The sequence below is a fragment of the Oncorhynchus keta genome, chromosome 13, assembly GCF_023373465.1.
Source record: "Oncorhynchus keta strain PuntledgeMale-10-30-2019 chromosome 13, Oket_V2, whole genome shotgun sequence".
Lineage (NCBI taxonomy): Eukaryota > Metazoa > Chordata > Actinopteri > Salmoniformes > Salmonidae > Oncorhynchus > Oncorhynchus keta.
In genome coordinates this window covers 4,051,396-4,066,851 of record NC_068433.1, presented here as the reverse complement: position 1 = coordinate 4,066,851, position 15,456 = coordinate 4,051,396, and the positions used below count along the sequence as shown (strand labels likewise).

The following is a 15,456-nucleotide window of genomic DNA, read 5'->3' as shown; positions in this document are numbered from 1 at the left end:
GGGGGGGGCAACAAGTGGTAATCGCTTCATAGCTAGACTTACGTTTTTGAATTAACAAAATGGAAACACATTCAACAAAGAGAAGCCTTGAGATACAACATGGGGTTCAAAAATACACAAAACCAAAAAAGTCAGTAGGAAGGGGTTCAAGACCTGGGTTCACATTCCAAATCATTTATATTTGCTTCATTAAACTCCCGAAACTGCAATCAAGGCAGGCTGGAGCAAGGCTGTCATTGGAGGGCCAAAACACCGGTTTAATTATCTGGGACTGATTCAGACCCGGGATACCAGGGTCTGAAGCAAAAACAAATGTCGCGTTTCGGGCCTTCGAGGACCAGAATTGAACAGCTCCTTGGGCTAGAGAAAAAAAAACTCTACGTATTTGAAATGGTATCTCAACCCAGGTCTGGTCAAGACAGGTTATATATAGTATGACGAAAACTCAGGTTATAGTATGACGAAAACTCACCTTTAGCTGGGCACATTCTACGTTACAGAGAGAACAGGTATGAGGAAAGATTCTGGGAGAAGCTGCGGAGTAATCGCTCATCGTGGTCGGGGCCGGCAACCTCGTCGGCACCATCAACGTTGGGGGTGGGATGTTGATCTGCTGGAACATCGGGGGAGGCGGACCCATCGGGGGAGGCGGACCAATCTGGGGAGGCGGACCCAACAGGGGAGGCGGACCCACCAAGGGAGGCGGACCCAAAAGGGGAGGCGGACCCACCAGGGGAGGCGGACCCATCCGGGGAGGCGGACCAATCTGGGGAGGCGGACCCATCTGAGGAGGCGGACAAGTCACCGGAACGTGACCGGGAGGGGGAACCGATGGATTCATGACGGGGAATAAGGGAGGCCACATGAGGGGTGGCGTGGGAGGAGGAATCCCCACCGGGATACCTCCGATCTTGAGTCTTGCATCTCCTCCGACTGCACCACTAAGAACCACCAGGTCGGACCGAGGCTGAACTTGGCCTCGAGCAGCGCCTCGATTCTGAGATGAGAGGAGTCGGTCGAGTCCTTGGTCTCCGCCATGGACAGGGATGTTCATAGGTTTGGGTGCTGCTTTCGATAAGTCGTGGGTTTTGAGGGTCTTTTGGGTTAGGCTGGAAGGCGGAGGAAGACCGATACGAGTGTCGTTGTCATTCTTGGGGAGAGAGATAGAACTCTGCTGTTGCTCGGAAAGGACTGAGGTCATGGATCTGCCAACACTGCCATACGGTGTACCGGTGTGCCCGCTTGGAGAGTCTCTGACAGAGTATTTCATCGACTCTTTCGGGAGCGGACCTTGTCCGCCGTAACTATTGGATCGAACATTGTCATAACTGTCGTATTTAGAAGCATCAATATTTCCATAATCGATAACTTTGCTCTGTCCTCCCCGGTCCGACCCCGGGCTGGGTCTGTTGTCATGCCGATTGTCCACATCCATGTTTCTATTGGCCTTACGGATGCAGATGTCTCTGAGGATGAAGGGCAGGTTGTCTGGGGTCAGCTGATCGTCTGGATATTGGCTCAGGAGCTCCAAGTCCTCGTTGGACAAGCCAAAACTTGCCAGGATGTTGCTGGCGGACTCTGGTGTGTACCGGGCTGGAGGATCGGAGACACTCAGGGGCGCCTCAGAACCCATTGAGGTGGGTCCCGGCTCTCCCGCACCACCAAACCCAGAGGTTTGGCTTTGGTACATCTGGGAGGTGGAAGGGGACGATTGAGGGAGGGGGGAGGAGAAGAGCTTAGAGGAAGCAGACTGGGTCACGTGGCCAGACCAGGAGGCCATGGAGCTCTGCTGGTCGCTGCAGGACCGGCCAGAGGTGTAGCTACCCATCCCTACCCTAGATGAAAGCTCATCCCCGGGGTTGCGATTCAGGCGAAGATTCATTTGGATCTGCTGGTTCTGTTTCTGCTGCACCATCTGGCTGAGCAGTCTCACGTCCTCTCTGGCCCAGCGGATGTGGTGGTCTATCTCCAACTCCGGGGTCATCCCGGTTGATCTCTGCCCCAGGTTGTACCCCATCGAGGACATCATGCCCCCCTGGCTGGAAAAACCAGAGGAACCACCAGCAGAGACAGGGCCCAGACCCAGGCGTGAGGCCAACAGAGGGTCCATCCCGGACTGGGCTTGTGTGAGTCCATACCGCCCCATCTGAGCTGGTGTTCTCTGGGCTTGTGAAGAGTACTGACCCCCTAACGGATTATATAGGGGATGGTACATGTTATTGGTGGTGGATGCCGCTTTCAAGAGGTTGAAGAAGAGGGCAAGAGGAGGATGGGGGTGAGGGGAGGGTAGTGGATGGTTGGTGCAGGTAACGGCGTTGGCGATGTTTCCCGCGGCAACGAGCTGATTGATGGCGAGCTGTGCTTTGAGCTGGGCCAGAAGCAGGGAGGCGTGGCATAAGAGGCGCTGCGGGGGCGGGATTCCAACTCCCAGCCCTCCAATCAGACTCAGCGGGCTCGAAAGGGGAGCAGCACAACGCTCCAATAGCAACGCAAAGCTGAAAGAGTTGGAGAGGAGAAAGACACAGAGAGGAGGATTATTGGTTGGTCTTCTCTCTCTGACTCGTCCTGTGACAGGGCTATAGACAGTAGTAATCAAACTGGAAAACAAGACTGGCTTTTTGTGGATTGATCAGTTTGGTCAGTTTCCATTTTGTTTCACACAAGCACTTTCAAAATCAGTTCCGATCCAGGTCAAACTGTTCTAGCACAACTTCTAGAACATCGGGCTTCTGTTGCTTAGGTCTAGACAGAGGATTGTTCATATGTCTTCACTGGAGAAAACTAAAAACTGCAAGCAAACAGGGAACAGACAGGAAGGGGGGGGGGAATAGGTGGTCATTGTAAAAACGTACAAACTTAACACACAGTTTTAGTGAAATTTGAAAGAAAGGCGAACAGCTTTCTAACGAAGATTAGACATTAACAACTGATATTGATACTTCATATCATGTACAACAAAATATAATATACTATAATAGCGACATTGACCAAAAAGAATGGGATAAAACAAAGACAAACAGTCGATTCAGAAATTCAAAACAGGTATCAAATACTACTGTAGCTAAAGTAACAGTTGTGGATCAGATTCAGATTCAGCTAAAGTATATATAAATACAATATATAAATACATTTTACTATGTTAATACATGATTCTACAATGTGGCAGCGGAACAAAAAAGCAACATCTATTAGCGAGAAACATTGTATTTATTATTATTATTATTAAGCCCAATGCCGGACGAACGGGGCCTAACTTTACTGCTTAATAGTTCAAGGATCTTACATGTTCTGTTTAAAGGTTAATTGGCTCTAGAAGACAAATGAGACAAATAATCCATCTAAACAATAAATAGAATCATCAAAATTGCCGGTACGATTCTAGAAACTAGAAATCTCACATCAAAATAATTGACCAAATACAATAATAATGATTTAACCCGTTTCATCACAGTTGTAGACGACAACAACACATTTACACACGTGTTTTCGGACGGCCTTCGGTCTGTTTTCCGTAAACATGGCCGTGTGGGTTACCCTAAATCTAAATAAAAAAAAAAGGTTAATTTATTAATTTAACCTTTAGGTTTTTAAAAGAACACACCGCGAACACAAGTTACTACAGAACACTGAATTTGACGCACGCCGCCGAACACAGCGACAACGCATTTTTTGGTATCACCAGAATTACATTTGTTTCCAACGTAACGTCGCGTTCGCCTCGCAGCGTTGCAGAGGCAGGTGCGTTTCTGTGTGGTACCCTACGTTGGAAATATCGAACGTAAGCGGCCGACCGTATGCTGTAGAACGGAAATAGTAGCAGAAGGCGACTATATCACAACCAGATGATGGCGCGCAAGCAGTGTGAGTGCCATAATTGAATAATATAGATTTCTACATTTACTTTGCAACGCTTGCACACACAAAGCTAGCGATGTAGTCAGTCCGTTAGGTATGTCATTTCAGCTAAAAAAAAATAATAAGGGGCGGATCCTTAAGAGGTGTTAAAGCAACCGGTGTGCACAAGGTGTCATGGTACACTAGAGCATTCACTTCCAATGGAACTCAGCAGCATTGCAGAGGCAGTTGCGGTGCGTTCCCTGTGATGCATACGTTGGATTTATTTATTTAGCGTAGACTTAAAGAAACAGTAGAAAAAGGTGAATATTGAATTTCTGCTGCACACATATCCACAAAACATTTTGGATTGTATAATGAAAAAAAAGTTTGACTGCAGAATGTATTTACGCAGCATTGATGTCGGTCAGATCAAGGCGTAACGTGTTGGGGCTCTTAAAACTTCCCCTTGCAGAACAGTCGTTTGTTAAAAAAACAAGTTACAGCTACAATGTAAATGTTCACCTGCAAGCAAAAAACGTTGGTTGGAGATGTTAATCTAAAAGAACAAATCGAATCCAAAATAAATATAAAAATATATATATTTTTTTTAAAATGGACCTAAAAGTCGTATCTTTTAAAAACGCCATTTGCTTCTTGGGGGAATAAAGAGCCGCGTCCTCAACTGGCTGAAAAGCATTAGTCATCAGCAGGCGGCGAGACAACCAGCTAGCTAGTGGTACAACTTGCAAAATGCCTTTCACAACACAAATGCAGAATCGATAGCCATGCAAATTCACAAATAAGAAAAAGAAAAAAAAATCGGCCAATGTGTAACACTTCACTAACACGAATGAACCCACGTCAGCGGTGTGAAGTGTTTCACAGGCTAACAAACAGTTAGCCGATTAGCATCGCTAGCCAAACAATCACGTGCTACATCCAAAGATATTGGGCCCTTCGCCAAATATGTAATGTATTGTACAGATTTTCACAGGAAAAACCACAACATTGGTTGTTGACTAGGTTTAAGGTTTAACTAGTTACTTGGATTTGCCGTTTCAACTTTCCGCAAACAATCAGCCCGCCATGTTGGATTTCCTGTTTCGCAGAGGCCAAACCGACAGTTTCTACTTCCAGACGGACGGTGTTGTCCGTTTTAAAATCAAAAGATATGGACAACAAAATCTCCTCTGTCATCTAAAATATATGTTTTTTGTGACATACCTTTCCTTATTTATTTTTTTCGGTTGTTTTCTATGTAGATATCTCGTAGTTTACTGAATTTTTCTCTCTTTTCCGGCGGCTCCGGACGCTTGACCAAAGATATATTTTTTTTTATAACATATACCAAGATAGACCACAGCCTGTCGTTTCCAAACGAGTCATAGTGGGCGGAGCCAAGCATAAACTCGCGAGATCCTATTGGCGTGTTCTAAGCAGAAGTTGGCATATTTCCGTTAGGGAACGCTTACTATGAACTGCGCATGTGCAATAACTCGATTCCCATTTCACTCCTAAACAACGCACTTCTTCTTTTTTTACACCTTTGGCAAAAGGCAGTGTCTACAAAACTTAGTCCACTTTGTTCGTAACATATTCTAGTTTTGGTTGACAGAACTGTATTGAGATTAAATGTTTAATCAATTAGAAAATTAGCCAAATGTCAGCCAAACTACATCACGTTCCACCTCCCACTCCCGGCCACTTGGCTTCCTCTCAATACCATATGTTATCTCTGTGGTAAAACTAAGTAAAACCGATGTGCTCTTTCGTTTATTTCACTCCTCCCACAACACACAGACCCGACCAAATGAAAACAGAGCTGTAGATAGAAATACATTGCATGAAAAACATTTCACCAGACGGGGGAACTCTAGCCCTACAGCATAACATTCACAGATAAGCAACTGACCAACTCGTAAATTATGTGTTAGCTCCTCAAGCTAATGTTATAGGCTTGAGCTCATAGGGCTGACACTGTTTTAATGCATGCAGGAGGGGCCCAGGTTCAAATAAGCACCACTGTTGAGTATTCCACCAGACATGGAGATGTGAATAGAGATGTGGCAGGAGGAGAAGGATGGAGAGATGAGGCAGGAGGAGAGATGAGGCAGGAGGAGAAGGATGGAGAGATGTGGCAGGAGGAGAAGGATGGAGAGATGAGGCAGGAGGAGAAGGATGGAGAGATGAGGCAGGAGGAGAATGATGGAGAGATGTGGCAGGAGGAGAAGGATGGAGAGATGTGGCAGGAGGAGAGGATGGAGAGATGGAGAGATGAGGCAGGAGGAGAAGGATGGAGAGATGAGGCAGGAGGAGAAGGATGGAGAGATGAGGCAGAAGGGGAAGGATGGAGAGATGTGGCAGGAGGAGAAGGATGGAGAGATGAGGCAGGAGGAGAAGGATGGAGAGATGAGGCAGGAGATGTGGCAGGAGGAGAAGGATGGAGAGATGAGGCAGGAGGAGAAGGATGGAGAGATGAGGCAGGAGGAGAAGGATGGAGAGATGAGGCAGGAGGAGAAGGATGGAGAGATGAGGCAGGAGGAGAAGGATGGAGAGATGTGGCAGGAGGAGAAGGATGGAGAGATGTGGCAGGAGGAGAAGGATGGAGAGATGAGGCAGGAGGAGAAGGATGGAGAGATGAGGCAGGAGGGGAAGGATGGAGAGATGAGGCAGGAGGAGAAGGATGGAGAGATGAGGCAGGAGGGGAAGGATGGAGAGATGAGGCAGGAGGAGAAGGATGGAGAGATGAGGCAGGAGGAGAAGGATGGAGAGATGAGGCAGGAGGAGAAGGATGGAGAGATGAGGCAGGAGGAGAAGGATGGAGAGATGAGGCAGGAGGAGAAGGATGGAGAGATGAGGCAGGAGGGGAAGGATGGAGAGATTTGGCAGGAGGAGAATGATGGAGAGATGAGGCAGGAGGAGAAGGATGGAGAGATGAGGCAGGAGGAGAAGGATGGAGAGATGAGGCAGGAGGAGAAGGATGGAGAGATGAGGCAGGAGGAGGAGGAGATGTGGCAGGAGGAGAAGGATGGAGAGATGAGGCAGGAGAAGGATGGAGAGATGAGGCAGGAGGGAAGGATGGAGAGATGAGGCAGGAGGGAGGATGGAGAGATGTGGCAGGAGGAGAAGGATGGAGAGATGAGGCAGGAGGAGGAGGAGATGTGGCAGGAGGAGAAGGATGGAGAGATGAGGCAGGAGAAGGATGGAGAGATGAGGCAGGAGGAGAAGGATGGAGAGATGAGGCAGGAGGGGAAGGATGGAGAGATGAGGCAGGAGGGGAAGGATGGAGAGATGAGGCAGGAGGAGAGGAGATGTGGCAGGAGGAGAAGGATGGAGAGATGAGGCAGGAGAAGGATGGAGAGATGTGGCAGGAGGAGAAGGATGGAGAGATGAGGCAGGAGGGGAAGGATGGAGAGATGAGGCAGGAGGGGAAGGATGGAGAGATGTGGCAGGAGGAGAAGGATGGAGAGATGAGGCAGGAGGAGAAGGATGGAGAGATGAGGCAGGAGGAGAAGGATGGAGAGATGAGGCAGGAGGAGAAGGATGGAGAGATGAGGCAGGAGGAGAGGAGATGTGGCAGGAGGAGAAGGATGGAGAGATGAGGCAGGAGAAGGATGGAGAGATGAGGCAGGAGGAGAAGGATGGAGAGATGAGGCAGGAGGGGAGGATGGAGAGATGTGGCAGGAGGAGAAGGATGGAGAGATGAGGCAGGAGGAGAAGGATGGAGAGATGAGGCAGGAGAAGGATGGAGAGATGAGGCAGGAGGAGAAGGATGGAGAGATCAGGCAGGAGGAGAGGAGATGTGGCAGGAGGAGAAGGATGGAGAGATGAGGCAGGAGAAGGATGGAAGATGAGGCAGGAGAAGGATGGAGAGATGAGGCAGGAGAAGGATGGAGAGTCCCCACATCACATGAGGCAGGAGAAGGATGGAGAGATGAGGCAGGAGGAGAAGGATGGAGAGATGAGGCAGGAGGAGAAGGATGGAGAGATGAGGCAGGAGGAGGAGGATGGAGAGATGAGGCAGGAGGAGATGTGGCAGGAGGAGAGGATGGAGAGATGAAGCAGGAGGAGATGTGGCAGGAGGAGAAGGATGGAGAGATGAAGCAGGAGGAGAAGGATGGGACACAGTCCCACTACCCTTCCATCACAGGGAAACGACAGGGACACAGTCCCACTACTCCATCACAGGGAAACGACAGGCACACAGTCCCACTACTCCATCACAGGGAAACAACAGGGACACAGTCCCACTACCCTTCCATCACAGGGAAACGACAGGGACACAGTCCCACTACTCCATCACAGGGAAACGACAGGCACACAGTCCCACTACTCCATCACAGGGAAACGGCAGGGACACAGTCCCACTACTCCATCACAGGGAAACGACAGGCACACAGTCCCACTACTCCATCACAGGGAAACGACAGGCACACAGTCCCACTACTCCATCACAGGGAAACGACAGGGACACAGTCCCACTACTCCATCACAGGGAAACGACAGGCACACAGTCCCACTACTCCATCACAGGGAAACGACAGGGACACAGTCCCACTACTCCATCACAGGGAAACGACAGGGACACAGTCCCACTACTCCATCACAGGGAAACGACAGGGACACAGTCCCACTACTCCATCACAGGGAAACGACAGGGACACAGTCCCACTACTCCATCACAGGGAAACGACAGGGACACAGTCCCACTACTCCATCACAGGGAAACGACAGGGACACAGTCCCACTACTCCATCACAGGGAAACGACAGGCACACAGTCCCACTACTCCATCACAGGGAAACGACAGGCACACAGTCCCACTACTCCATCACAGGGAAACGACAGGGACACAGTCCCACTACTCCATCACAGGGAAACGACAGGCACACAGTCCCACTACTCCATCGCAGGGAAACGACAGGGACACAGTCCCACTACTCCATCACAGGGAAACGACAGGCACACAGTCCCACTACTCCATCGCAGGGAAACGACAGGGACACAGTCCCACTACTCCATCACAGGGAAACGACAGTGACACAGTCCCACTACTCCATCACAGGGAAACGACAGGGACACAGTCATAATTACTCCTAGATACTATTTCATTAGGATGAAGCAGTGATTTATAATGACTCCCACATACTATTTCATTAGGATGAAGCAGTGATTTATAATGACTCCTAGATACTATTTCATTAGGATGAAGCAGTGATTTATAATGACTCCTAGATACTATTTCATTAGGATGAAGCAGTGATTTATAATGACTCCTAGATACTATTTCATTAGGATGAAGCAGTGGTTTATAATGACCCCTAGATACTATTTCATTAGGATGAAGCAGGATTTATAATGACTCCTAGATACTATTTCATTAGGATGAAGCAGTGATTTATAATGACTCCTAGATACTATTTCATTAGGATGAAGCAGTGATTTATAATGACTCCCACATACTATTTCATTAGGATGAAGCAGTGATTTATAATGACTCCTAGATACTATTTCATTAGGATGAAGCAGTGATTTATAATGACTCCTAGATACTATTTCATTAGGATGAAGCAGTGATTTATAATGACTCCTAGATACTATTTCATTAGGATGAAGCAGTGGTTTATAATGACTCCTAGATACTATTTCATTAGGATGAAGCAGTGATTTATAATGACTCCTAGATACTATTTCATTAGGATGAAGCAGTGATTTATAATGACCCCTAGATACTATTTCATCAGGATGAAGCAGTGATTTGGGCTCAGCAGTGGCAGTAATATGATATGATAGTATTCCAATTGAAACATTGCCTTGGGTTTTATAATAGGAGGTTGGAGAGCCTTCCTATCAGCTGTGTTGTCAGACTCCCTGTGTGTGTTGGAACACAGCCTTAGTTTTGTAATTCTAATGGGACACAGAGAGTTAGATAGTATCCCTCTATCAGATATTGTTCTCAGATATAAATCAGTATTGTGATTAAATTATTATCCAGGGGACGAGTGGCAGGCTAACTCCGTGCCACAGAGGCTTTACACTAGACAACCCTGGGACAGCTGGACTGGGGGGGTGGGGGGTGTCCCGTGTTTTTTATTTATTTTGGGCTGTCATCTCTGTCCCATGTCAGACTTTCACAGGCTCTATGTCTCAAACCAATGAACTCATTCACACACACACACACACACACACACACACACACACACACACACACACACACACACACACACACACACACACACACACACACACACACACACACACACACACACACACCTGTGATTAGAGAACTTCTACTTTGACCTCTCTCTGTTTTGGAATGCATCACAGACTGAGTGATTGGCATTTCCCTGTTTGATTGACAGTTCCCTCGTCACATGACGTGGGAGTCGGGTTACGACATCGGCTCCTTTGAGTCCCAGAGTTCTTAACTATCGTGCCGAAAACATAACCTAAACGATAAATTAACCATCAGGGAACACTGTAACCTATAGAGCTGAGTTGTAACCTATAGAGCTGACTGGTAGGTAGACATGCTGAGTTGTAACCTATAGAGCTGAGTTGTAACCTATAGAGCTGACTGGTAGGTAGACATGCTGAGTTGTATCCTATAGAGCTGACTGGTAGGTAGACATGCTGAGTTGTAACCTATAGAGCTGAGTTGTAACCTATAGAGCTGAGTTGTAACCTATAGAGCTGACTGGTAGGTAGACATGCTGAGTTGTATCCTATAGAGCTGACTGGTAGGTAGACATGCTGAGTTGTAACCTATAGAGCTGAGTTGTAACCTATAGAGCTGAGTTGTAACCTATAGAGCTGAGTTGTAACCTATAGAGCTGACTGGTAGGTAGACATGCTGAGTTGTAACCTATAGAGCTGAGTTGTAACCTATAGAGCTGACTGATAGGTAGACATGCTGAGTTGTAACCTATAGAGCTGACTGGTAGGTGGACATGCTGAGTTGTAACCTATAGAGCTGACTGGTAGGTGGACATGCTGAGTTGTAACCTATAGAGCTGACTGGTAGGTAGACATGCTGAGTTGTAACCTATAGAGCTGACTGGTAGGTAGACATGCTGAGGTGTAACCTATAGAGCTGACTGGTAGGTAGACATGCTGAGTTGTAACCTATAGAGCTGAGTTGTAACCTATAGAGCTGAGTTGTAACCTATAGAGAGCTGAGTTGTAACCTATAGAGCTGACTGATAGGTAGACATGCTGAGTTGTAACCTATAGAGCTGACTGGTAGGTAGACATGCTGAGTTGTAACCTATAGAGCTGACTGGTAGGTAGACATGCTGAGTTGTAACCTATAGAGCTGACTGGTAGGTAGACATGCTGAGTTGTATCCTATAGAGCTGACTGGTAGGAAGACATGCTGAGTTGTAACCTATAGAGCTGACTGGTAGGTAGACATGCTGAGTTGTAACCTATAGAGCTGACTGGTAGGTAGACATGCTGAGTTGTAACCTATAGAGCTGACTGGTAGGAAGACATGCTGAGTTGTAACCTATAGAGCTGACTGGTAGGTAGACATGCTGAGTTGTAACCTATAGAGCTGACTGGTAGGTAGACATGCTGAGTTGTAACCTATAGAGCTGACTGGTAGGTAGACATGCTGAGTTGTAACCTATAGAGCTGACTGGTAGGTAGACATGCTGAGTTGTAACCTATAGAGCTGACTGGTAGGAAGACATGCTGAGTTGTAACCTATAGAGCTGACTGGTAGGTAGACATGCTGAGTTGTAACCTATAGAGCTGACTGGTAAGGTAGACATGCTGAGTTGTAACCTATAGAGCTGACTGGTAGGTAGACATGCTGAGTTGTAACCTATAGAGCTGACTGGTAGGTAGACATGCTGAGTTGTAACCTATAGAGCTGACTGGTAGGTAGACATGCTGAGTTGTAACCTATAGAGCTGACTGGTAGGTGGACATGCTGAGTTGTAACCTATAGAGCTGACTGGTAGGTAGACATGCTGAGTTGTAACCTATAGAGCTGACTGGTAGGTAGACATGCTGAGTTGTAACCTATAGAGCTGACTGGTAGGTAGACATGCTGAGTTGTAACCTATAGAGCTGACTGGTAGGTAGACATGCTGAGTTGTAACCTATAGAGCTGAGTTGTAGGTAGACATGCTGAGTTGTAACCTATAGAGCTGACTGGTAGGTAGACATGCTGAGTTGTAACCTATAGAGCTGACTGGTAGGTAGACATGCTGAGTTGTAACCTATAGAGCTGAGTTGTAACCTATAGAGCTGACTGGTAGGTAGACATGCTGAGTTGTAACCTATAGAGCTGACTGGTAGGTAGACATGCTGAGTTGTAACCTATAGAGCTGACTGGTAGGTAGACATGCTGAGTTGTAACCTATAGAGCTGACTGGTAGGTAGACATGCTGAGTTGTAACCTATAGAGCTGACTGGTAGGTAGACATGCTGAGTTGTAACCTATAGAGCTGACTGGTAGGTAGACATGCTGAGTTGTAACCTATAGAGCTGACTGGTAGGTAGACATGCTGAGTTGTAACCTATAGAGCTGACTGGTAGGTAGACATGCTGAGTTGTAACCTATAGAGCTGACTGGTAGGTAGACATGCTGAGTTGTAACCTATAGAGCTGACTGGTAGGTGGACATGCTGAGTTGTAACCTATAGAGCTGACTGGTAGGTAGACATGCTGAGTTGTAACCTATAGAGCTGAGTTGTAACCTATAGAGCTGACTGGTAGGTAGACATGCTGAGTTGTAACCTATAGAGCTGACTGGTAGGTAGACATGCTGAGTTGTAACCTATAGAGCTGAGTTGTAACCTATAGAGCTGAGTTGTAACCTATAGAGCTGAGTTGTAACCTATAGAGCTGAGTTGTAACCTATAGAGCTGACTGGTAGGTAGACATGCTGAGTTGTAACCTATAGAGCTGAGTTGTAACCTATAGAGCTGACTGGTAGGTAGACATGCTGAGTTGTAACCTATAGAGCTGACTGGTAGGTAGACATGCTGAGTTGTAACCTATAGAGCTGAGTTGTAACCTATAGAGCTGAGTTGTAACCTATAGAGCTGAGTTGTAACCTATAGAGCTGACTGGTAGGTAGACATGCTGAGTTGTAACCTATAGAGCTGAGTTGTAACCTATAGAGCTGACTGATAGGTAGACATGCTGAGTTGTATCCTATAGAGCTGACTGGTAGGAAGACATGCTGAGTTGTAACCTATAGAGCTGACTGGTAGGTAGACATGCTGAGTTGTAACCTATAGAGCTGAGTTGTAACCTATAGAGCTGACTGGTAGGTAGACATGCTGAGTTGTAACCTATAGAGCTGAGTTGTAACCTATAGAGCTGACTGGTAGGTAGACATGCTGAGTTGTAACCTATAGAGCTGAGTTGTAACCTATAGAGCTGACTGGTAGGTAGACATGCTGAGTTGTATCCTATAGAGCTGAGTTGTAACCTATAGAGCTGACTGGTAGGTGGACATGCTGAGTTGTATCCTATAGAGCTGACTGGTAGGTAGACATGCTGAGTTGTATCCTATAGAGCTGAGTTGTAACCTATAGAGCTGACTGGTAGGTGGACATGCTGAGTTGTATCCTATAGAGCTGAGTTGTAACCTATAGAGCTGACTGGTAGGTGGACCCACTGAGTTGTAACCTATAGAGCTGACTGGTAGGTAGACATGCTGAGTTGTATCCTATAGAGCTGACTGGTAGGTGGACATGCTGAGTTGTAACCTATAGAGCTGACTGGTAGGTGGACATGCTGAGTTGTATCCTATAGAGCTGACTGGTAGGTAGACATGCTGAGTTGTAACCTATAGAGCTGACTGGTAGGTGGACATGCTGAGTTGTATCCTATAGAGCTGAGTTGTAACCTATAGAGCTGAGTTGTATCCTATAGAGCTGACTGGTAGGTAGACATGCTGAGTTGTATCCTATAGAGCTGACTGGTAGGAAGACATGCTGAGTTGTAACCTATAGAGCTGACTGGTAGGTAGACATGCTGAGTTGTAACCTATAGAGCTGACTGGTAGGTGGACATGCTGAGTTGTATCCTATAGAGCTGACTGGTAGGTAGACATGCTGAGTTGTAACCTATAGAGCTGACTGGTAGGTAGACATGCTGAGTTGTAACCTATAGAGCTGACTGGTAGGTAGACATGCTGAGTTGTAACCTATAGAGCTGACTGGTAGGTAGACATGCTGAGTTGTAACCTATAGAGCTGACTGGTAGGTGGACATGCTGAGTTGTAACCTATAGAGCTGACTGGTAGGTGGACATGCTGAGTTGTAACCTATAGAGCTGACTGGTAGGTGGACATGCTGAGTTGTAACCTATAGAGCTGAGTTGTAACCTATAGAGCTGAGTTGTATCCTATAGAGCTGACTGATAGGTAGACATGCTGAGTTGTATCCTATAGAGCTGACTGGTAGGTGGACATGCTGAGTTGTATCCTATAGAGCTGACTGGTAGGTGGACATGCTGAGTTGTAACCTATAGAGCTGAGTGGTAGGTGGACATGCTGAGTTGTAACCTATAGAGCTGACTGGTAGGTAGACATGCTGAGTTGTATCCTATAGAGCTGACTGGTAGGTAGACATGCTGAGTTGTAACCTATAGAGCTGACTGGTAGGTGGACATGCTGAGTTGTAACCTATAGAGCTGACTGGTAGGTAGACATGCTGAGTTGTAACCTATAGAGCTGACTGGTAGGTGGACATGCTGAGTTGTAACCTATAGAGCTGAGTTGTAACCTATAGAGCTGACTGGTAGGTAGACATGCTGAGTTGTAACCTATAGAGCTGAGTTGTAACCTATAGAGCTGAGTTGTAACCTATAGAGCTGACTGGTAGGTGGACATGCTGAGTTGTAACCTATAGAGCTGAGTTGTAACCTATAGAGCTGACTGGTAGGTAGACATGCTGAGTTGTAACCTATTTACCCCCAAGCAATAAGACGCCCCCCAACCTCTATATACCATATATGCATAGTCACTTTAACTATATATTCGTTTACATGCTACCTCAATCAGCCTGACTAACCGGTGTCTGTATGTAGCCTCTCTACTGTATATAGCCTCTCTACTGTATATAGCCTCTACTGTATATAGCCTCTCTACTGTATATAGCCTCTCTACTGTATATAGCCTCCCTACTGTATATAGCCTCTCTACTGTATATAGCCTCGCTACTGTATATAGCCTAGCTACTGTATATAGCCTCTCTACTGTATATAGCCTCTCTACTGTATATAGCCTCTCTACTGTATATAGCCTCTCTACTGTATAGAGCCTCTCTACTGTATATAGCCTCTCTACTGTATATAGCCTCTCTACTGTATGTAGCCTCTACTGTATATAGCCTCTACTGTATATAGCCTCTACTGTATATAGTCTTTCTACTGTATATAGCCCCTCTACTGTATATAGCCTCCCTACTGTATATAACCTCTACTGTATATAGTCTATACTGTATATAGCCTCTCTACTGTATATAGCCTCCCTACTGTATATAACCTCTCTACTGTATATAGCCTCTCTACTGTATATAGTCTCTGCTGTATATAGCCCCTCTACTGTATATAGCCTCCCTACTGTATTTAACCTCTCTACTGTATATAGTCTCT

The 15,456-nt window shown here is 46.5% G+C and overlaps 1 protein-coding gene across 6 annotated transcripts in view; it reads right to left on the bottom strand.

The window, feature by feature from the left end:
* LOC118374758 (uncharacterized) overlaps positions 1-5,556 on the bottom strand; it is a 49,634-nt gene extending 44,078 nt beyond the window's left edge. For 3 of the 6 annotated variants that reach the window (XR_008062213.1, XM_052459123.1, XM_052459124.1), the window contains exons 1-2: positions 5,062-5,556; positions 473-2,788 (exon numbers count right to left, since the gene is read on the bottom strand). Coding sequence is in view for 2 of the 6 variants with exons in the window: in XM_052459123.1 (XP_052315083.1) it covers positions 473-2,215 (1,743 nt within the window). In the remaining 4 variants the exon portion in view is untranslated. Of the gene's footprint in view, positions 1-472; positions 2,789-4,881; positions 5,042-5,061 lie in introns of those variants that run through there. The other 3 variants (XR_008062214.1, XR_008062216.1, XR_008062217.1) reach the window with 3 other exon arrangements.
* Positions 5,557-15,456: the final 9,900 nt, after the last annotated feature.